Genomic DNA, 22,696 nt, shown 5'->3' on the forward strand with positions numbered 1-22,696 from the left:
ACTTTAGACTTGGTCCAGGTCCACTTCTTTGCCCTTGGAACTTCCCTTTTCTCACCAGGGCACACCAACCTTCTTTCTCCATCGCTCCCTTCTACTGAAACCAGGTTCTGTGTCCTGGTCTCCTAGAGTTACATATTTCCTGGCTTGCTGCAGAATGGCTCAATAAAGCATTACTGAATAGATTGTTTCCCTTGTTGCCCATTTAACTATTCCCCATTGCCCACTTCACCTCTGTGGACCCTACCACATCACTTGCAGATAATTATAATCCTGTCATTTGCTACTTTTGCTTTGAGACTGAATTTAATTGCTTTTGTCATATTTGACAAACTAATAATGGGCAGCAGTTAGAAAAGAGTTAATTATCTAGATCCCATCTTCATTTTACTTTTTCTTTCTTTTTTTTTTTTTTTTAAGATTTTATTACTTATTTGAGAGAGAGAGAGAGTGTGTGCACAAGAGAGAGCACAAGCAGTAAAGAGAGAGAAGCAGGTTGCCCATGAAGCAGGGAGCCGGATGTGGTGCTCAGTCCCAGGATCCTGGGACATGACCTGAGCTAAAGGCAGCCCCTTAACCAATTGAGCCACCCAGGCTCCACCCTCTTTCACTTTTTCTTTAACAAATTTTTTTGTAAGGGGTGCCTGGTTGGCTCAGTCAGTTAAGCATCTGCCCTTGTTTCTGGTCGTGATCTCAGGGTCCTGGGATGGACCCTGCATCGGGTTCTCTGCTCCGTGGAGAGTCTGCTTATCCTCTCCCTTTATTCTTGCTCTTGCTCTCTCTTAAATAAAAAAACTAAAATATTAAAAAAAAATTGCGAACATATGATGGGGAAGGAAAGAGAAAGAGTATATTAAAAAACAAAGCATGATGTTCTCCACAGATTTTATCTTTTCCAAAAATCAGTTTGTTGAAAATTCTTCTATTTCATTAATTATATTTTCTGATTATCAAGGTAAAAACATACTTTGTTATTTGGAAAGTATATAAAACCATAAAGAAGAAAAATATACATTATTTTACCATGCCTTGGTAATCTTTGGTAAATATCTTTTCAATATTTTTTCCATTTTCTCATTTTTTTAAATGTTGTTGAACTTTTATGTAATGGCTAAGAATTTAGGTAACTTTTTGAGGTAGAGAATACTTCAAAATTTGTAGTGTTAAGTTTTCCCTTCCTCCCTGCCTCCTTCTTAATGTCCTGTGGTCAGGTTGTGACCTGTACATTTTCTGCTTTAAAAAACTGATTGTGCTTTCCTTATGGCTGATCACTTTTTCTGAGTCTCTTAAAGATCCTTTGAAAGAATTGAATTTCCTATAATGTGCTTTCTTGGTGTGTCTATATATCTATCATATTAATTATAGCTGTGTGTGTGTGTGTGTGTGTATATATATATATATATATATATTATAAATTATATACCCTATATACTAGTATCAGTCATAGACTAATAGTTTTGTACCATGATTATACTTAAATTGGGTTCTCTCCATATTTCTAATATTTGGGGAAGGTTTTACTTCCTTTGGGTCTCTCTGTCTTTCTAATATTTGGGGATTTTTGGACTCTTCTTTTTTTCCTTTTTTAAGATTTTTTTTTTTTTAATTTAATTGACAGCAATAGAGAGACGGTGAGAGAGGGAACACAAGCACGGGGAGTGTGAGCGGGAGAACCAGGCTTCCTGCTGAACAGGGAGCCCGAACAGGGCGCCCGATGCAGGGCTCGATCCCAGGACCCGGGGATCATGACCTGAGCTGAAGGCAGATGCTTAACATCTGAGCCACCCAGGTGCCCCAGGATTTTTGGATGCTTGACATTGTGGTTTAGAGCTGTAAAGATTCAGGATTATAATACTTTTGCCATGAATTATACCTCTTCTCAGTATACAATGCTTCTTTATCTCCTGTTTAAAATAAAACATTAATATCTTAATGTTTTAGAGTAACTTTTTTGGGGGGGAAAGAATGTATAATTGGTCTATTTTCTGAGGGCTTTTATAATCTGTTGCCTTTACATCTAATGAAAATTTGTCTTGGAATAGAATTTCCAGCCTGCTTGTTATTCCCCTGAAAGATAATGCTTTATTGCGTTCTCTGTCATGTTCAGAGTTTCCCGTATTATTATCATTCAGATAGTGAGCATGGGTATTCCAAGGATTTTCTTCTCATTTCAGCCCCATTGTTAGTGTTGCATATGAAAATTCTTTGATCTTCTCTTTCCAGTTCTTAGTGCTTTACCAGATTTTGCCTTTTGGTATACCTGGGTATTTTAAGGGAAAGAGGAAGGTGTTTTCGTCACTAATAATTTATCATTACTAGTGTTAATATTACTATATCAAAGATACAATCTTTGCCAATGTGGTTTTTGTTGAATTTCATTTCTTGAAGGCTTTCTCTCTAGTTCTTACTGACCTTCATGGATTACTTTAGGCAGTACTGGATTTTTGTTCAATGAGTTGCTACAGATATATGTGTATTTCTTTAAACATGTTTTTAAAAACCAATTTTTTCTCATTTTAACTTGCGCAGGAAATTTAAGAAGAGAAAAAGAATGAAAGCATACAATAAAAAATAATCCATAATCCACCATTTATAAGCAATCACTATTAATATTTATTAATATTTCCCTTCTTCTCTGAGAAATGGAGTGCACACATCATTTGTATACATATACATTTACTTTAGTTCACTGAACATTTATTTAACGCTTATTATATGGATGATGTATTCTAGGTGCCAGATTGTTAAAAATGTGCTGTATACGATTTGTATCTTTCCTGTTTTTATTTTATGTTGTATCTAAGCAAAACCCAATTTATTAAAATGTGTTTGTAACAGTCCTGTTCATGACTTCTCTGTTTTTTAGCCACTAAAACCTGTCTTTAAAGGGGAAGCCTAATATATCACATAGATGAACAGGGAGAGATTTGGTTGAAGGAGTGTAATGGCTTGGGGTACCACCTCTTTCCTCCTCCAAAGAAAGAGAAACTCGTGACACCTGAATGGCTCAGTTGGTTGGGCAGCTGCCTTCTGCTCGGGTCGTGATCCCAGCATCCTGGGATTGAGTCCCGCATCGGGCTCCTTGCTCATCGGGGAGCCTGCTTCTCCCTCTGCCTCTGCTGCCACTCTGCCTGCCTGTGCTCGCTCTTTCTCTCTCTCTCTCTCTCTGACAAATAAATAAAAAAATAAAATCTTTTTTAAAAAAAAAAACTTAAAAAAAAAAGAAAGAAAGAGAAACTCTTGAAAACTATTTTCTGTTATGGATGTATAGCATTAAAGTTCATTGATTGCTGCTCCGTTGCTGGTCATTTATTTTTGTTTCTTCAATTTTATTTTATTCTTTTTATTTTTATTTTTTTTAGATTTTATTTATTTATTTGACAGACAGGGATCACAAGTAGCAGAGAGGCAGGCAGGGGGTGGGGGGACAGGCTCCCTGCTGAGCAGAGAGCCCAATGTGGGGCTCAGTTTCCAGGACCCTGAGATCATAACCTGAACCAAAGGCAGAGGCTTAACCCACACAGGCGCCCCATCTTTTCTTCAATTTTAAATATTGTTTTGATTAATATCTTCGTACATAAATATTTGTATCTATATTTGGTTTCCTTAGGGTGGATTCTTAGAAGTGGAGTGACTGGGTCAAAGAGCATAAATACTTGTAAAACTTTGATATATATTCACAAATTGTTTGCTTGCTGTATGCTAACATTCAGAATTATAGTTAAAGAATATAAACATTTCTGTTACAACATCAAATGCATTCCTAAAAAAAAAAAAACCAAACCCTTGAGGATTGCCTATTCACTAAAAATAATAGGACTTATGGGAAAAATAAGGTTAAAGGCAAACCATTCAAGACCTCTGCAATTTTCAAACCAAGTACTAACAAAAGTATAATTGGTACCTTATGAGATAACTTGGACAGCCCAGTCAAACCACTTCACACAGCTGAGGCTGCCTCAGAGTAGAGTTAAAAGATATTAAAATGTAATAGGTTGGAAATTGCTGGTCTGTATGGGCTTGAGATAGTGCAGATTTGTTAGATTTCTAAGCCAGTGGAGCTGCCATAGAGGTGGGCACAAGAGGAAGTACAGCTTGCTGTGTTCCAGGAACTGTGTAGGCTGGCTATGCTCCTCTGAGCAGGAAGCCCTGGGTGCAGGTGCTCATTTTTAGTTTTCTTAAAATAGGGCAGAGAGGGCTCCTGCTTGGCAGTAGCTGAGCCTGACTGAGGGTCTTTTAGTTTTCCACAGGAAGTTAAAATTTTTACCTCCTAACTCCAGGGTCCTGGGATCAAGCCCTACAATCCATCTCCCTGCTCTGCCGGAAGCCTGCTTCTCCCTCTCCCCTTGCTTGTGTTCCTTCTCTTGTTGTATCTCTGTCAAAAAAATAAAATCTTAAAAAAAAAAAGTGCCAGTTTTACCAAGTAATTTAACATTTTCATGCTCCCAGGAATGTGAGAGATAGAATAGCTCCAACATGCTTACCAACCTTTAGTAATTCTTATAGGTGGAAATAGTATCTCTGTGTTTTAATTTGTATTTCTCTGATGATTGAGATGTTTGGCACTTCTTCATATGCTTATTTTCCATTTTCTTTTATTTTCTTATGTATGTTCACATCTTTTGCCCAATTTATTTAATTGTATTATCTATTTTTGGTTTGTAGATCTTTATATGTTCTAGAAACAAGTCCTTTTTTAAAGAAAGTCGTGCTATGAATATTTTCTTAGTTTTTTACTTAAACTTCATTTTCTTAACAGTGTCTTTTGAGGAGCAGAAGTTTTTAATTTTGATGATGGGAAATTCATCTTTTTTTCTCTTTTGGTTCATGTTTTGTGTGACCAGTCCAGGAAGTCTTTATTTACCTTAGGTTGTGAAGATATCCACTACATTTTCTTTTAGAAGCTTTATAGTGTCATTTTTTATATTTAGGTTTATAATCTATCCCAAATCAGTTTTTGTGTGATATGTAAAATAAGGGTCAAGATTTTTTTTCCTTTTACTTTTATCAGTTGCCTTAGCATCACTTTAATTGAATTGCCTTAGTACTTGTTGAAATTCCATTGGACCCATATCTGCAGGTTTATTTTTGGGTTCTGTTCTGTTCCACTGATATGTCTGTCTTTTTATCAGTAACCACAATCTCTTGATTACTATAGTTCTGATCATGTTATGAAATCAGGTCATGCCAGTCTTCTAACATTGTTTTTTCTTTTTCAAGGTTGTTTTGGCATTTTAATTTCATTTTAGAATTAATTTGTTTTTTCAAAAAGGTCTGTTGGGATTTTCACTAGGATTACTTTAAATCTATAGGTCAGTTTGAGAAACTTGACATCTTGACTATTGATGCTTATCTAAAAGAATGATTATCTCTACTTACTTAGGTCATCTTTAATTTTTCTTAGCCGTGTTTGGTAGTTTTTAGTGTAGAGGTCTTACATATCTTTAGTTAGATTTATTTCTAGGTTCTGGTGTTTTTTGTTACAGTATTGATTTTAAATTATCCTTTCCAGTTAATATATAGAAATACAATTTATTTTTTAATATTGGCCTTGTAGTCTGAGACTTTGCTAGATTCACGGATTGGTTTTAGTAGTATATAAGTAGACTTTATAGTATTTTTTACACACATAATCCCATGATCTGTGAGTTTTATTAGTACCTCCACTCCAACTTTTATGCTTTTGTCTTGTTCTTATACATTGGTTAGGACCTCCAGTTCAAGGTTGAATAAAGGTGGTAGAAGTAGACATCCTTGCCTTGTTTCTGATCTTAGAAATAAAAATTTAATAATTTACCATTGAGTATGATGTCACCTGTAGGGTTTCCTATGGATGCTTTTTACCAGACTGCGAAAGTTTATGTCTGTTCTTAGTTTTTGGACAGTTTTTGTCATTAATTTTACCAGATGCTTTTTCTGCACCTACTGGGGTGATCTGGGTTTTTATCTTTTATTCCTTTAATGTGGTGAGTTAGTTAATTTTTTTGAATTAGTGATTTTTCAAGGTTAACTTCTCATATACATTTAATCATATGTAATTATCCTTTTTGTATATTGCTGGATTCAGTTTACTAATGTTTTATGGGGAATTTTATGTCTCTGTTCATGAGGAATGTCAATCTGTAGTTTTCTTATCATGTTTCTGTCAGGTTTATTATCTGTGATGCTGACCTAATAAAATGAGTTAGGAAGTGTTTTCTTTGACTATTTTCTGAAAGTTTATGCAAGATTGGTATTATATCTTCCTTAAATATTTTATGGAATTCCTCTGGACCCAGAGCTTTGGGTTTTTTGTTGTTGTTGTTTTTTAAGATTTTATTTATTTGACAGGCAGAGATCACAAGTAGGCAGAGAGGCAGGCAGAGAGAGAGGAGGAAGCAGGCTCCCCGCTGAGCAGAGAGCCAGATGCTGGGCTGGATCCCGAGACCCTGGTATCATGACCTGAGCCGAAGGCAGAAGCTTTAACCCACTGAGCCACCCAGGTGCCCCTTAAAACAAAAATTTTAAAGGCAAAGTTTAATTACTATCTTGAGTGGGAAATTAGTAATTACTGTGAAAAAATAAGGTAGCAAAAAGAATTACTTAAAGGGAAAACAAACTACTACTAAATTCTAGCTAAATACTGGTGCCTAGTAACGCAGTGAGCTTTAACCCACTGAGCCACTCTGGTGCCCCTTGGCGGGGATATTTTTATTATTTGGATTTTTAACAACTTCTTGTCAATTTTGCTAAATTGTATTTTACAAGAATTCTTCTGTTTTATCTAAGTTACTGAATTTATTGTCATAAAGTTGTTCATACTAAGATTCTATTTTTTTAACATCTGTAGGATTTGTAGCAATGTTTCCTCTTCATTCTTGATATTGATAGTGTTTTCTTTCTTTTTTTCTTAATCAGTTTTGCAAAGGGTTTAACTTTCATCAGTCTTTAAATGGCTATCTTTTGGCTTTATCCTTATCTTTAGTTAATTTCTCTATTATAATATTTAAGAAAGTAGCCTGTATTATGTCTAGTTAGAATCCATTTTTTTCCAATTTATTTATTTTCAGAAAAACATTATTCATTATTTTTTCACCACACCCAGTGCTCCATGCAAGCCGTGCCCTCTATAATACCCACCACCTGGTACCCCAACCTCCCACCCCCCCGCCACTTCAAACCCCTCAGACTGTTTTTCAGAGTCCATAGTCTCTCATGGTTCACCTCCCCTTCCAATTTACCCAAATTCCCTACTCCTCTCTAACGCCCCTTGTCCTCCATGCTATTTGTTATGCTCCACAAATAAGTGAAGTCAAGTAGAATCCATTTTTTAAAAATGTGTATGGTTTAACTCATGATTAACACCCCCATGAGTGTTAATCAGATGAAGGGCACTAACTGTGGGTGTCCCAATTGGGTGGGGGCTGGCAGCGGGGGCAGTGAAAAAATTCACCCGAGGCAGAGCAAAAGAGATAGAAGTTTATTGAGTACACTGCAAGGGAATGACCAGGCAGGACTACAGAAGAGAAACTGCCGCTTGGCAGTGGTAAGGAGCCACAGTGGTGAGGGCAGAGTGAGGGAGAGTGGGGGCAAATGGAATTTTCCATTTTTGGTAATCTGAGGAACTGTGTCTGTTTGCAGTTGGTCACTTAGGGCCTATGGCTATTTCAGGGTTGGTCACTTAATGAACCTGTCTGCTCTCAGCCCAGTGGTCTCTGTGGGCCCTTTTGCCTTGCTCAAGTTTCCATTGCCCAGACCTGTTATTTAAAAGAGCCTCTACAACCCCTTTGTTTTATGTCCCCTAATTACATTGTTTAAAGAATATCGTAACCACAATAACTTGAGTTGGCACCGTGGTGAGGGAGAGACTACACCAGGTGGAGTTGTCACACAAAGGAAACTATTTGCAGCAAAGAAGGAGATCACCAGAAATAACTTCCAAAGTCGATTCCCCAAGCAAGGGTGAATGGGTTCCTTTTATTTAGGGTTAGGATGAATATTAAGAAAGGGGAGCTTTGTCACTGTAAGTAGAGGTGAGCATAAAGTTGTGCAAGCGCCTTAAGGAAAAAGGCCTATACCTACATTACATGTTATGTTAATGAGGCTTATGCTCCTCCTGGGGGGAAGGTTTCAGCATTCTAGTCAGGTAAAAGTAACTGTCACTCAGTGTTCCGTCTGTGCAGGTATGAGTTAGGGTTTGAGCTCAGACTGGTCTGGGTGGTCTGGGCCTGCCAGAGCTTTGGCTGGGCTGTCATTTTCGCTTAAGAGGTAGTTTTGGTTTCCATCATGGGATGCTGTGCTTGTGGGTTCCTGGCTTGAGTTAAAAGATAAGCTGGAAAGAAGAGCTTAAAAATGTGGCAGAAGGTCAGTGAGTACATGTAGGTGAGCAGTAAAGGTCAAGTTTCAGAGTCCAGCTGGTGACAGAATATCCACACTAAATTTCTCTTTTGATCTTTTGTTTACTGAAATAATATTGGTCTCCAACTATGATTGTGAGATCTCCGTCTTGATCTCTTCATACCATAAGGTTTCAGGCTCACAGTATAGACTCACTAATGGATTGATCTCCCCTGTACCCTTTCCCTCCAATGTGTGGAATATGTATGTCATGCATTACTAGAGGGACACCTAGACACAACTTTGTATAACAGCAAATCGGTTGAGATAAAGTAACCCTAGTTTTTATTTATTCAGTTCTTTTGGATTATTGTGGAGAAAGCTTCTATTTGGTTCTTTACATATATCAAATACTTGCTTTTTGTAAGTAGTGAACTGGACTCAAGACTGCTCACTGCATTGCTAGGCACCAGTATTTTATTTAGCTAGAATTTAGTAATAGTTTGTTTTCCCTTTAAGTAATTCTTTTTGCTACCTTATTTTTTCACAATAATTACTAATTTCCCACTCAAGATAGTAATTAAACTTTGCCTTTAAAATTTTTGTTTTAAGGGGCACCTGGGTGGCTCAGTGGGTTAAAGCTTCTGCCTTCGGCTCAGGTCATGATACCAGGGTCTCGGGATCTAGCCCCACCTCTGGCTCTCTGCTCAGCAGGGAGCCTGCTTCCCTTCTTCTCTCTCTGCCTGCCTCTCTGCCTACTTGTGATCTCTGTCTGTCAAATAAATAAATAAGATCTTTTAAAAAAACAAAATAAAATTTTTTGTTAAAAAAAAAGAATCAGTGTTGAAGGAAAATGTTAAATACAGGTAGGATGAAGGGGAATGAAAGAATTGAAGAACATGGTGTATGTTGGAGGTTGGATGTGGCCCTGATGGAAAAGATAATATGGGAGTGAGTGAAATTTGGAAGTTGCTTCTCCAGCATTTCTCAGGTGTCTTGGTTATTTCAGCTTTAATCTGTGGAACTGACTTGTTTAACTGCTGTTTTCTGAGCATCTGCTTTGTGCAGAGAAGTGTCCTGAGTATATGAGGAGAAATCTGCTGTTCTCCACCTTGTCGTCTAGGTAGGGGAGAGGGCATGTGTTGGGTGTGGCAACTAGGGTGAGTGTATGATGGTAAATGCTGTCAGAGTGAGTGGCCAGGATGTCCTTGCCTGTGAGGAAGGGGAGGTCATCTCCGGCTGGGGTCTTGAGGCCATGGCTCAAACCAATGTTTTCGCAAAATTACATGTCTTTCTTCCTTCTATTTTGAATCTCTTTTCCTAAATCTCCATCAATTTTGAGGGGAGAAGGGGCTCTTGTTTGTAGGAAGGACTCTTGAGAAGGACTGTGTCCAAAAGAAAGTCATGTTGAAGACCGAGTGGCTCCCAGAGTTCTGGACCTAGCACACCTGTGTTTAGTTGGATAACTACTTAATTGTTTTGAGTCCCAGGTTCTTCTTTTTTATTGATGACAGTGTAGCCCAGTGTAGCTTCATTGGACAGCATATGTGAGAGACATTTATGATGTACATTTTGTACTTCCATATTATTTCCACTCTTACTAGTATTTGAAATACTGATGGTTAATGATTTTGAGTGCATTTTAGGTGTTTAATTCTTTTTTCTCTTTTTTTCTAGGTCTTGATGCAGAACTTTATTATGTGAGAAATGACCTTATTAGTCACTATGCTCTATCCTTTAACCTGTTAGTACCCAGTGAGACAAATTTCCTGCACTTCACTTGGCATGCAAAGTCCAAGGTAAGAGAGTGGTCAACCAGAGATGCCAAGACAGGACCACTCGGGCCCAGAGGCCTATGTATGGGCTATATCTTAGGGATGGGCTACCATCTAAGGGCTATCTATATCTTAGGGATGGGCTACCACCTGTATAAAAGGGTCTGTGGGTGGTTGGCTCTGGCACCACTAGGTCTTTTCAAATTAATGTTTTAAATCTTTAGCCTATTCTTTTTTTTTTTTTTTTTAAGATTTTATTTATTTATTTGACAGAGCGAGAGCACAGCAGGGGGAATGGCAGGAGAGGGAGAAACAGACTCCCCATTGAGCAGGGAGCCTGTTGTGGGACTCGATCCCAGGACTCTGGGATCCTGACCTGAGCTGAAAGCAGATGTTTAACCAACTGAGCTACTCAGGCACCCCTCTGTATCCTGTTCTGTTAGACTTTCTCAAATCCTTTTAAAATAAAGGTAGCCATCATTTATGTGACTAGCTAATGATAGAACATTTACATCCTTTCAGGCTTTTTAAGCAGGGATGCAGATCTAGTTTGAAGAGGGAACATTTGGACCTGCTAATGACTGCTGTTACTGTGAACTGATTAGGAGTGTAGGATGGGGAAATTGATGGGATAGGTGCTTTGGACATGTTTGATGTAATGGCTAAAGTTCTGCCATCTATGGAGAAATGTAAAAATGGAATATAGCAGACACAGGCACCCATATGAGCTGTGGCTAAGCTCCTTTAACGGTAAGGGACTTTTTTCTTGGCTTATTGTTGCTAAATTCTTCACATTTTCTCTGACTGACTAGACTCCCTGAACATGATAAATTTTCTCATAGGTCAAAGAATGGGGGCTGAGGGTAGAACCCACCTCCTCTAATCAACTTTAATTTCTTTTTTTAACATTATAATAAATAATAGAATTTTATTTGGGAAATAAAAATAGTTTCGCTACTAAAATCTCTTTGAGTTTTATTTTTTAAAAGAATTATAAAGTGCTGTCTGTCCTGGTATCTGTTGCAAAGTCGTTTAAATTTGATGACTTTAATATAGATCTTTTTATCTACTTAGAAAATAGTAATGAGTATTAGGAAAATTCAAGTATTAGTAGAATTATTTTTAGAACTGTTGAGACTTTGTAGATCTACACCCCAAAGTAATCATTGTTTATAGTTTGGTTTACTTCAAAACTCATTTAAAAAATTTTTTTTAAACAAAAAGGGGATTTTATCATACCTATATTGTATGATATTTTTCCTCTTACTTACACTATACTCTTTTTTCCTCTTACTTACACTATATTTTGGCATCTTTCCATTTCTCTACTATTTAACTTGTCTTTAATGGTTTGATAGCACGATATTGTATGGATATATGATTATTTCTTAAGTGCCTCATTGACACCTAGATTTTTGATAGCATTTCATTATTTCAAACAATGCTTCCTTTCACTGTTAGAGATAGTTTACTTCACTTCATCTGGCAGGCAAAATCCATGGTATGGGGTTGGGGTTGGGTTCATCTTTTGTTGCTGTTTCTACTTGTTATTGGTGAATATAGTGTGCAAATGTGTACTTGGGTGTATGTATGTATATATAGGTGTGTATGTATACATACATTGAGAAATTTTTGTTTTCTACTACTACTTTTTCTACTACTACATTTTCGAGTAGTAATTTGTCACCAAGTAGTGAAATTGCAGGGTCAGAGTGTGAGTTTTCAAAATTTTGGTAGACATTGCCAAATTATATCTCTCTTCTCTCTCTCAAGATGGTACCAGTGAACCAGCACTCCTTATCAAATGCGTAGGGGTGCTTACTTCTTTCATTCACTTATTAACACTAAATATCTGAAGTATAGTTGTTTGCTAATCAGATGAGTAAAAATGGTTATATAACTATTATTATTATTACAGTTGACCCTTGAATAACATGAGGGTATATTGGGTACTGATAGGGTACCAATGCCCCCCCATAGTCGAAAATTCTTGTATAACTTTTGACTCCCCCCAAACTTAATTACTAATGGTCAGTTAACACATATTTTATATGTTATATATATTTGTAATTCTTGCAATAAAGTAAGCTAGAGAAAAGAAAATGTTAAGAAAATTATAAGGAAGTAAAAATCCATTTAGGGTATTACAGTATAAAAAAAAATCCATGTAAATGGACTTGTGCAGTTCAAACTGGTGTTACTTAAGTATCAACTATATATATATAGATTGAAGCATACATTACAGAAACATTATACGCATATATATTTAGGCATGAAAATATAGCTGCAGTAATGCGATTAAAGTTGACTTAGCTTGGATTCTTGGTAAAACATATATGCCTCGTCGTCTGGAGCACCTGAACTATCCAACATTGTTGCCTTGGGGTATCCAAATATGGGCCTACTTTTTTAGTGGTGGGTTGATATCTTTATGGTAAAAACTGCAAAAACAGAGGTCAAGAGTGAAAATTCATGTGAAACAATTACATTTAGTAAATGGAAACCTGGATATGCTGAAGTGCCAAAAGGTACAGATAATTCAGAAAAAGTTCACATGGGACATTTTAATCTGAGATATGTTGGTTTCAGTGAGAGGCACCTGAAATCTTCAAAGAAACTGTGCTAACACATTTTCCAATGTTCTTATATAATATTATATGACCTTATTATTTAGGGGTGGGGTGACTTTTGATTTTGATATAATTTCCAACATAAAAATTACAAGAATAATAGAAAGAATTCTCCTATATCCTTTATCCAGATTCACTGATTGTTACTGGTTTGCTTCATTTGCTTACTCTATCATTCATTCTTCTCCCCACCCTCATGCACACACAGTTTTTTTCTTGATCTATATGAAAATGAATTGCAAGCATCCAGTCCCTTTAGCCTTAAATAATCAATGTATATTTTCTAGGAATAAGGGCATTCTTTATATAACCAGAGGACAGTGGTCAAAATCAGGAAACTTATTAATATTAATATAGTACTGTTATCTAATGTACAGTATTCACATTTCATCAGTTATCCTGATGTTGTTCTTTATAGTTCTTTTTTCTGTCTGATTCAGGATCATGCAGGCAGTCGATGTACCTTTAGTCCTCTATTAGTCTGGAACTTTTCTTTGGCCTTTCTTTGTGTACCTTGACCTTGACATTTTTGAAACACACAATCCAGTTATTTTGTAGAATGTCCCTCAGTTTGAGTTGTCTGAGGTTTTCTTGTGATTAGATTCAGGAACATCTCTTAGTTAGTAACACCACAAAAATGCTGTCCTTCGCAATGCACATGATGTCAACTTGTCCCATTATTGGTGATCTCTGATCACTCAATTCACAGATTTCTCCACAGTAAAGTTTTCTCCTTAATAATGAATAAGTAATTGTAGGGAAATTTTGTGATACTATATTTTAAAAATTCCATTCCTTATTAATGCTTTCAACTACTAGTTTCTACATCTGTGTTTAGAATTAGTTTTCACTTTTTAGCCAGTGTTGTCGAAGAGATTAGTATGTTCCTTCTCTCTGGAAGAGTCAGATCCACATTTGGTAAATATTTGGTGGGAATGTTGTAGAGGGAATGGAAATTCAAACATTTGTGGAGTAGCTGGTCTTGAATTTTAAGTTCCCTTGCTGCTCTGAGATTCTGTGTTCTGTGAACATCTTTCAGTCAGAGAAGCTTCTTATAGTCTCCAAAAAATTGATATTTAAGTTACTTTTCCTACTTATAACGTTGATGAATATAAAAACAAATGATACGTATATTTTGAAGTAGTGAAAAATCGAATGAAATAGAAAATCTACTATTCTACTAACCTTGACTAGGGTGTGATTATTTCTGGGCCCACTTAAGGAAAAATCACGATTCATCATGAGAATGGTTCCTGGGTAAGTATATGGGTAGTAACTTGTGAAGAAAAAGGCAGTGTGGCATGTGGCAGTTAGAATTGAACAGATTTAGGGTGCCTGGGTGGCTCAGTCGGTTAAGCGGCTGCCTTCAGTTCAGGTCATGATCTCGGCGTCCTAGGATCAAGTTCCACATTGGGCTCCCTGCTCAGCAGGGAGCCTGCTTCTCCCTCTCCCTCTGCCTGCCGTTCTGCCTATTTGTGCTATCTCTCTGTCAAATAAATAAATGAAGTCTTAAAAAAAAAAAAAGAATTGAACAGATTTAAACCTCTTAATCATTCCTTTTCAGATATAAACATACATTGGATGTTTTTATTTGGAGTGAGTTTCAGGGATCTGATATTGCTGATAGTGGATGTCTGAGGAGTTTTAAGAGCCTGTCACAGGAGGAAGTTGGAGTGGAGGAGAGGAGAGAGGAAAGGGTTCAGATGAATAAATATATATATTCATGTGTATATATGTCTATGTGTATATATACACACATAGACACATATATATACACACATATACATGTGTGTATATATATATATGATGTGTATACACACACACACACACACACACACACACACACACACACAGTTTGTATTGTCCTGGGCACAGGTTGGGTCAGGAGGTGCCCTGGTATAGTCTATGGTCTTTTCAAATTCTTCATGAGTAATTTCTAAACTACTTCTGTGTCAGGTTTTAAATATCATCATTAGTGCACATTGAACTACTGTTGCTGGTATGATATTCCTGGTAAGGCAGAAAGATGTTCCCTGACTTGCTGGAGGGCATCACCATCTATTTACACATCTAGCCAGAATCCTAGAAGGGGTCATACAGTTCCACTATATCTGCCAAGTCCATTTGACTGTCTGTGATAATTATACCTTAAATTCATCTTCTTTCTGTACCTGATGCCTCATCTGTAGTTTGGGCCTTCATTGTTTCTTAACAAGAGATGGAAATGGTTTTCTAACCAGTCTTCTTGCCTCTGGATTGACTTCTTGCTGTGCTGCTGCTCCACCTCACCCCACATGCCCTACCCACCCAAACTACTTTAGGGCTCTCAGTTGCCACCAGAATAAAGTTCTGATTTCTTAGGAAGCCTTTATGATCTTGATTCTGCCTTTCTTTTCTACTTCCTTTTCAGCTAGTTGACTAGGGCCATTTTGTTTGGTAATTTTTTGAATGTCCTGGAAGTTACATTGCTGCTGTTTGCACTGCTAGAAATGCCCTTTCCCCATTCTTTACCTCATGAACTCCTGTTCATCTCCTAAATCTCAGACCTGGTGTCATCTCTCATTTGGCTGTGTCAGGTGCTCCTTTCTGTACCCACGGCACCCTTGTCTTTCCTCCCTCATAGGCCTTGTCATACTCTAAGAGTATTGTAATGGTTGATCTTTTCTATCTCCCTTCTAGATGCAAATCACTTCAGAGGGAGGATCTTCTTTTCATCTGTCTCTGTGTTCCCTGTGCCTGGTGTATAGCACCTGGCACTTTGATACAGGTGTTCTACTGACTGCAGAAGAGATGCATAGGTAGAAGCCACAGGGCACAGCTCAACAAACGAGGGTCTTCTGAGTAGTTAGAGTTTTTTAAAGTTGGAATGTATTAGGAATGGGGAATTTCCCGTTTCTAGATGTGTAAAACATAGGCTGGGTACACTTGACACCAGTTGTCCAGCTGCGATTTGTCAGGTATTTTACTGTGAATAAAGTTATAAATTTGGAGACATGAAGGGAATTCACAGATTGTGTATATAGCTAAACTAATTTCACAAGTTCATCTGTAACAGGATTTTCAACTTAGGGGAAAGTAATCATCTTTTATCTTAAAATATTTTATAATAAAAATCCAAGGAATATGTTAATCCAGTTTCAGGCTTTGGCCACCATTGCAACTCCTAATCCCGACTTTAAATCATAATCTCTTTGGTAATTTTAGCACAGTTGAGTAATTGAACTTCATTTGTTTTAAAAATTGATCTTTTGGGTAATGATGTATACGTATGGTACAAAATTCAAAAGGCATAAGACGTATACAGTGAAAAATAAGTCCTCTTAACTTTGCTGGTACCATCCCTAGCCAATCTAGACACTGAGTTGCCCTTCCATTGGCAACCACTGTTACCTGATTCCTGTCTCAATTCTAAAGATAGTCTGTACACAGATAAGCATCTGTGTGTGTGTGTGCGTGTGTGTGTGTATTTTAACAAGTAACATACTGCATATTTTCTGCAGTTTGCAGAGCACTGAACAACATATCCTGGTAAAGTTTCTCTGTCACTGCAGGTAGAGTTGAATTTTTTTCCTTTCAAATCACTAAAAAATATATTCATGTGGTTATAATTTAGTTTATCGATCAGTTATTATGAGAGAAAAAAAAAAGACCCAGATTTGGGAAGGAACTTGCTTAAGGTAGTAGAAGCAAAAGACAAAGGAGGTAGAGGTGTCTTGAAATGGGAAGGTCACACAAGGGGCAAGAGAGACATGGCTTCTTCACCTGAGAAGACACAGAAAGTTCTTCACCTGATTCCGTTGGCTCTGGGATGCAATCATGAACTTTCTGGAGGAAGGCCACAGCTCCTAAGTGCTAACATGTTAGAAATTCTCAGTTCTTACTTTTTAAGGTATGCTGGGAGGTAAAATATTTGCTTCCAAAGATCTCTAGGCTCTCCTTGATATGTCCATTCACACTGTTGATATTTTAATACTAGTTTTCACACATCAGAGATTTTGCCAATAGTGTTTTTCAGTGTTTACTTGGTGGTTTTGTCTTGCCAAATAGACTGTGGTCTTCTGAGAGGCTGAAGCTGTCTTATTCTTAACATTTGTGTCACATAGCCTTAGTGAGTAGTTGTTAAATACTATTGGTTAACTGCATTTTCAGGTGGGATGAGAACTCTGGTATTTCTTCTCTTTCACAAGACCACATGATAAAAAAAAGCCAAGACTACTAGGTGGTTTTAACAAATAAATAGTTTCTTGTATGGTCCAGAACATTCTCTGATATCTGGGAAAGAAGCATGCCACCGGATCTGTTAAGGGTCAGTAGATATTTTAGGTATCTGGAAGGCAAAAATATACCAAAATATAGCAGAATATTCCCCTAACTCATATCCACTCTGTAACTGTTCTCTGGTTTCAGGAGTTCTTCATCCTTGTTAGGACGGTCTGCAGGGAACTTGTCCAGAGTTCCTATAGCAGCTCCAGGGGCCAGAAAGCATTATCTCCTGCAGAGTGGGATTTCTGTGAAAAAGGTAGCACTTGTGGTGAATTCAGAGAAATTAAAAAGCTATATGGCTATAGGCAAATGTTTTCACTTTAAATCTGTACCACGTTCCAGAAGGAAATCGCTTTACTTATCAGCTGCCTATTCGCAATTGCCATTTGTTTCCAAGTAAGGGAAGATTACCAAAAATGTTTATTTTTTAGCTTTTTCAAATATTTACATTTTCTCCGACTTCTTTTCTGAAATATTTTGGCTCACTCTTTTTTCTGATAAACAACTGCTGTTCAGATTTCCTTTGTTCCAGTATATTATGAATGTTAGCTTTAGAATGGATCTGTTCTTCAAAGGATCACTGGCAAGTGAGATTCCACACAGATCGATATATGGCAAAATAAAGAAAATTGGACAGTGATAACTGGCAGTTTGTTCTCTGCCCCCAGAAACTGCAATTTAAAAATTAATATCCTAAGGATTTCAGAGAGAGGAGAATCACCTTGTGAATGCCTCACATGTTTAGGTAGTCCCTCAGAAAGGGAGCCAGTGAAAAGTAGTCTTCTGTGCTTTCATACTCCTTATTTCTCCAGGCTGTTTTTCTAGCCAGAGGGTCAGCCTTCTCAGACCTCCTATCTAGCTCCATTCACAAGCTTATTTCTCTCCCCCTTGCCTCTCTGAAATACTCGGTTGCTAATCTTGTCCCCTGCCCTCTGCATTGCCATTAGGGCCTTTGACCCCATTTGCCAGTCTCTGCTTTCCTAGAAGTTTTGGTCCCTGGTTAGCTGTACCTCTGCTTATAATAACTGAGACCTAGAATAAAAGAATAAATGTAGGGAAACACGCATTTGGCCTTGAATCTGTTAAGTTTGAGAGCTATAAGATTATAAAATATATGCATCTAGTAGGTAATTGGGCATATTGGAGAGATTGAAGGTATAAGAGTGAGAGACCAGTGGGTGATACGAGATCCCATCAGTGATGAAATAGACTAGAACATATTATACTCGGAGAAGAGAGCTCATTTGGAGAAGAGGATATAGCTTTCCTTGGGACTGGAGTGCAGAGGTTGAGTGCTCTCACAGACCTCTGTTGCTGAAAAGAATGACAGAAAGGAGGTTCCTGTGGGCTAGCTAAAGGAGATGAGAACATTGTCTGAAGAGTGAGGAAGTGGTGAGAGCAGCAGGTGGTGAAGTGGTGAGGTCCTGTGATATTTGAAATGAGTTGACTAGGGAGGGAGAGGAGTCTGTGAAGAAGGGCTTGCTGACAGGTTTAAGGGCCAACCCTGAGCCTGGAGGTCATCTTTGTATAGAAGCACCCTTCTCTCCAGGGAAGTGAAATCCTTCAGCAATGGGAGATATCCTCCAGCAGTGCTGGGCAGGAGTAGAGTTAGAGATTGTTAGGGTGCTGGTGCACCCCTTTGAGGTATGAGGGTGCCAGTATGAGTGTGTCAGTAACATAGTCACTTTTGGAGCCCAAGCCCTGGGAAGGTGAAACCAAGTCACTGGCTGAGCTGGAGAGGAGGGGAATAGCTGAATTGTCCATTGCATTCCAGCTCTGAGCACAGCCCTTGGCTTACAGATGTGCTTCATAAATGTTGGCTGAATCAGAGTGGTGGAGACAAAGGACTAGTTTTGTAGGGATCAGAAATAGTGATAGGATCTTTTATTGGGTGGGATTTGTGCATTTTTTCTGGTTCTGGAGTAATTCTTTATTATGTAGCAATACTGAATACTTAATATTGAAGCCACCAGGAAGAAGCCAGGAGACAAAGTGAACCAAGGGCCAAGACCTCTAAAAAAGTTTTTGTCTGTTGTTGAAGTTGATGCTATGAGAAATAGCCATCTTGAGTAGAATTTGTGAGCTTCAGGATATAGGGGATTTTGTCTAGACCTAATGATCCTAAAAGAATGCTGACCCTACTGTCTGGGCCCTGAAGGTCAGGTGTTTTAAGAATTAAATGATAGGGGAAGAGAAGACTTCTGAGGAAAGCCAGGTTGCAGGAGAAGGTGGGGAAGACAATTTTTGAAAAGCCTAACAGTGTAGGAGGCAGTTTTAGAATAGTGAGGGCTCTGGGATGGAAGACAGAACAGAACGGCTACAGCAGTGTTCTTGGCAGAGCACAGGAGGCTTGTGTCAGAATGTTGGATCAGTAGTAAGCTGGTGCTTATGGGGAATGCAGTGGGGCCGTAGGGTAGCTACTCTGGAACAACTGATGCCACTAGGGTCTGTGCTTATCAGAGGGACCTGTGCGAGACTGATGGGCGTGTTGTATTAATTATCCTACTTGATCCTCCTAATGCATTGTAGTGGCCCCATTTTACAAAAACTGAAGCTCAGAAAAGTTCATTTATGTAAGGGTCACATAGTCTCATGGGTCCAGTCCAATTCTTGCCCAATTTCATTTGTGTACTTGCCCTTCATGTGATGCCCTATTCAAAGATAGCATGGATTTAGGAATATAGCGAGTCCATTTTCTTAAGTCGTTTGAGTATTGCTGGAAAGCCTGCTCCTTCTTGGCCCAAACTCAACCACGGTGTAGCCAGCTCTCTTGCACCCCCTGGTGGCAATCACAGTGTTGCGACGTACTAAGGTAAGCGTGAACACTTTCTAGCTCAAGGTACCACTAAGTCAGTGATATGCAGCGCCAAGAACATTTTTCTTTGTTGTGAATGTGGCACTTGAACAGTTGTTTGTATGTGTATCTTACTGCAAAGTAGTAATATGATATTTGTATACCCCTCCAGTGTTCAGGGGACATTCAAGTATGAAAGTGTGAAAAGAGATCCACTCAGAGGGGGAGTTAAGTTTGTTGGCATGAATGCTTCTTATCCATGGGTGGACACCCTTTGCCCCAGCCTATCACTTTCTCTGTAAACTAGGATGATACTCTTTTCTTGTTTCTTTTCATCTTTGTTATGTCCCATTTCTTTGGCTTTTTTCATTAGCATATAAACACATTTATTTATTTACTTATTTATTTAGTTACTAAATTTATTTATTTGAGAGAGAGAGAGAGAGAATAGGAGAGAGAGCATGAGAGGGGAGAGGGTCAGAGGGAGAAGCAGACTCCCTGCTGAGCAGGGAGCCCGATGCAGGACTTGATCCCAGGACTCCAGGATCATGACCTGAACCGAAGGCAGTCGCTTAAACCAACTGAGCCACCCAGGCACCCAACACATTTTAACACTTCCCATTAGAGAAAGAAAGAAACAAAAGGCTCAGAATCTATCCTCACCTATCCCCCACTCCAAAACTGGTGGTTAGTTAAGTTTATTAAAGAATGATTTTTGTAAACCTCCTTCCTACCACTCTTTTCCCAACCCATTCATTGCTCCTTGGCTTCTGCCAATTCTAGCTCTTCACCAAAACCAACCTTGTGACCACTGAGTGGGAGAGGGGTACTGTTCTTATCAAGACCCCAGCAGGTTGTACAAAGAATAGTGTGAAATAAAAGTCCTCATTGAAGGCCGTGAAGGTGGCGGCTGTTCCGGATTTCAGCTATTGTTTCACAGTCTGAGCTGTTTCTTCCATGACCATCAGTCTAGCAATAGGACAGTATTTGTTGATTCTGGTTAAGTTATTTTTTTTTAAGATTTTATTTATTAATTTGACACAGAGAGTTAGTGAGAGAGAGCGAGCACAAATAGGGGTAGCTGCAGGCAGAAGGAAAGGGAGAAACAGACTCTCTTCTGAACAAGGAGCCCGATGTGGGACCCAATCCCAGGACCCTGGGATCATGACCTGAGCTGAAGGCAGACACTTAACCTACTGAGCCACCCAGCCACTACGTAGGCAAGGTATTGATAGTTAATACTGGTATTCCAGTTATATCTTTGTAATCTCACTTCTTTTCCTTTCTGGATTCTGAATTACTTGAGAAATAGATGCAGAAATTATATGGGTATCCAAACATAAACTTTCTTTATGGTGAGAGCTAGACTAGAGATATTCTATGAGAAATTTGTGCTTTGTAATCTGTGGAGTGGGTGGATCTGCAGAGTAGAGCTTCCTCTGCCAGCCACGTGGAAGCCCTCAGAGCCTGGCATTTATCAGTCAGAGACTGTGTTGGTGAGTTGTCAGTGGTCTGTAAAAGACACATCTCAGCAACTTGGCTCTTCATATCTATCTCTCCAGGGCCGCTCTGTCAGTGGCTGTGTAGTCGTCAGCAAGATTTCTGAATCCTACCTAGAATGCAGATTCTAAAGGAGAGTGATAGTACTGTTCTGGATGTGAAATAGAGGGTGACTTACTGGGTTGAGTTTTGATCCAGTTGAAAATTCCTAGGACTGCTCCTGACAATTTGAATTTTATTATAGCTAGATTATTTGTACATATGAAACACTCATGCATATACTAGTTCATGAGCGAGTAAGTGAAGTCAAACTGTTAGTGTCCTTTCTATTATCACAGATTCAGTTTGTTTATTTCCACATTTTACAGGTTGAATATAAGCTGGGATTCCAAGTAGACAATTTTGTGGCTATGGACATGCCCCAGGTCAACATTTCTGCTCAGGGGGAAGTTCCACGTACTTTATCAGGTGAGTCTGTAAGAGTTAACATACTGTCTTCAATTGCGTCCCCCCCATATCCCAAAAATAACAGTTTAATAATTGATGTGTAGTGCATCTCACTTGGTAGGTTTAAGATGTGTAAATACTTTGGAAAGTAATTTTTGAGAATCCTGATTATTTGCAGTGTGTTTTAAACCATTTTGTCTTTTCCATCCCTTCCAGAGCTGTCTGTGCTCACTTCTTCCTTGTCTCCTTTTCTGCATTGCTGGCCTTGGCCTCCACATGGTTCTCTGTGTCTGGTCTTGTTCCTCTTTGACTGATTGCCACACATGGCATGGATCATCACTGAACACTCATGTCTGACCTAATGACATCAGGCCCATGAGGGCCCCCTATCAACTGAGTACATTGCAGACTCTCTGTCCGGCCATTGTGCTGTATGTTTATCCTCTGGCCCTGTTGTTGCATTTGCCCCAGCATTCCAGGGACACCGTACTACGTGCAGTTTTGACATCCTTGCCTTTGCATGTGCCGGTCTGTGTATTTGGAACCACCCGTTCCTCTTTTCTGCTTATTAAACTCACATTCATACTAAATATTCTTCAAGACTGAAAATCTGTGCTGTCCTTTTCTTGCTTCCTTCTCTCCCTCCAGTTCTTAACTCTTTCTTCTGTTCTTCCTACCCTGTAGGATCTTGTAATTTGACTGATTTTGAACTGATCCCATTATCTTGTAATTCTTTGTGCTTGTCTCTCCTTGCTGCGGTTGGCTACCCTGAGGGCAGGAGCTCTCTTTTTCAGCCATCTGCCCTTGGTGCCCAGTACTGCCTCTGCACAGGATGGTCATGTAATACATGTCTGACGAAACAATTTAAGTGTCACATATACCCCATTTTAACTACTGTTGAGCTAGCCTTTTGAGAAAGCTCCTGAAGATGTGAGATTTTAAGGAAAGCCAACTGAACTTCTTCAAACTTAAAA

At 38.5% G+C, this 22,696-nt stretch overlaps 1 protein-coding gene across 2 annotated transcripts in view; it reads left to right on the forward strand.

The window, feature by feature from the left end:
• Positions 1-22,696, forward strand: part of RYK (receptor like tyrosine kinase) — an 83,800-nt gene that overhangs the window by 18,687 nt on the left and 42,417 nt on the right. For both annotated transcript variants that reach the window (XM_044252330.1, XM_044252331.1), the window contains exons 2-3: positions 9,991-10,112; positions 21,644-21,743. In XM_044252330.1, the coding sequence (XP_044108265.1) occupies positions 9,991-10,112; positions 21,644-21,743 (222 nt within the window). The remainder of the gene's footprint in view (positions 1-9,990; positions 10,113-21,643; positions 21,744-22,696) is intronic.

This window comes from Neovison vison, chromosome 6, assembly GCF_020171115.1.
Source record: "Neovison vison isolate M4711 chromosome 6, ASM_NN_V1, whole genome shotgun sequence".
NCBI lineage: Eukaryota > Metazoa > Chordata > Mammalia > Carnivora > Mustelidae > Neogale > Neogale vison.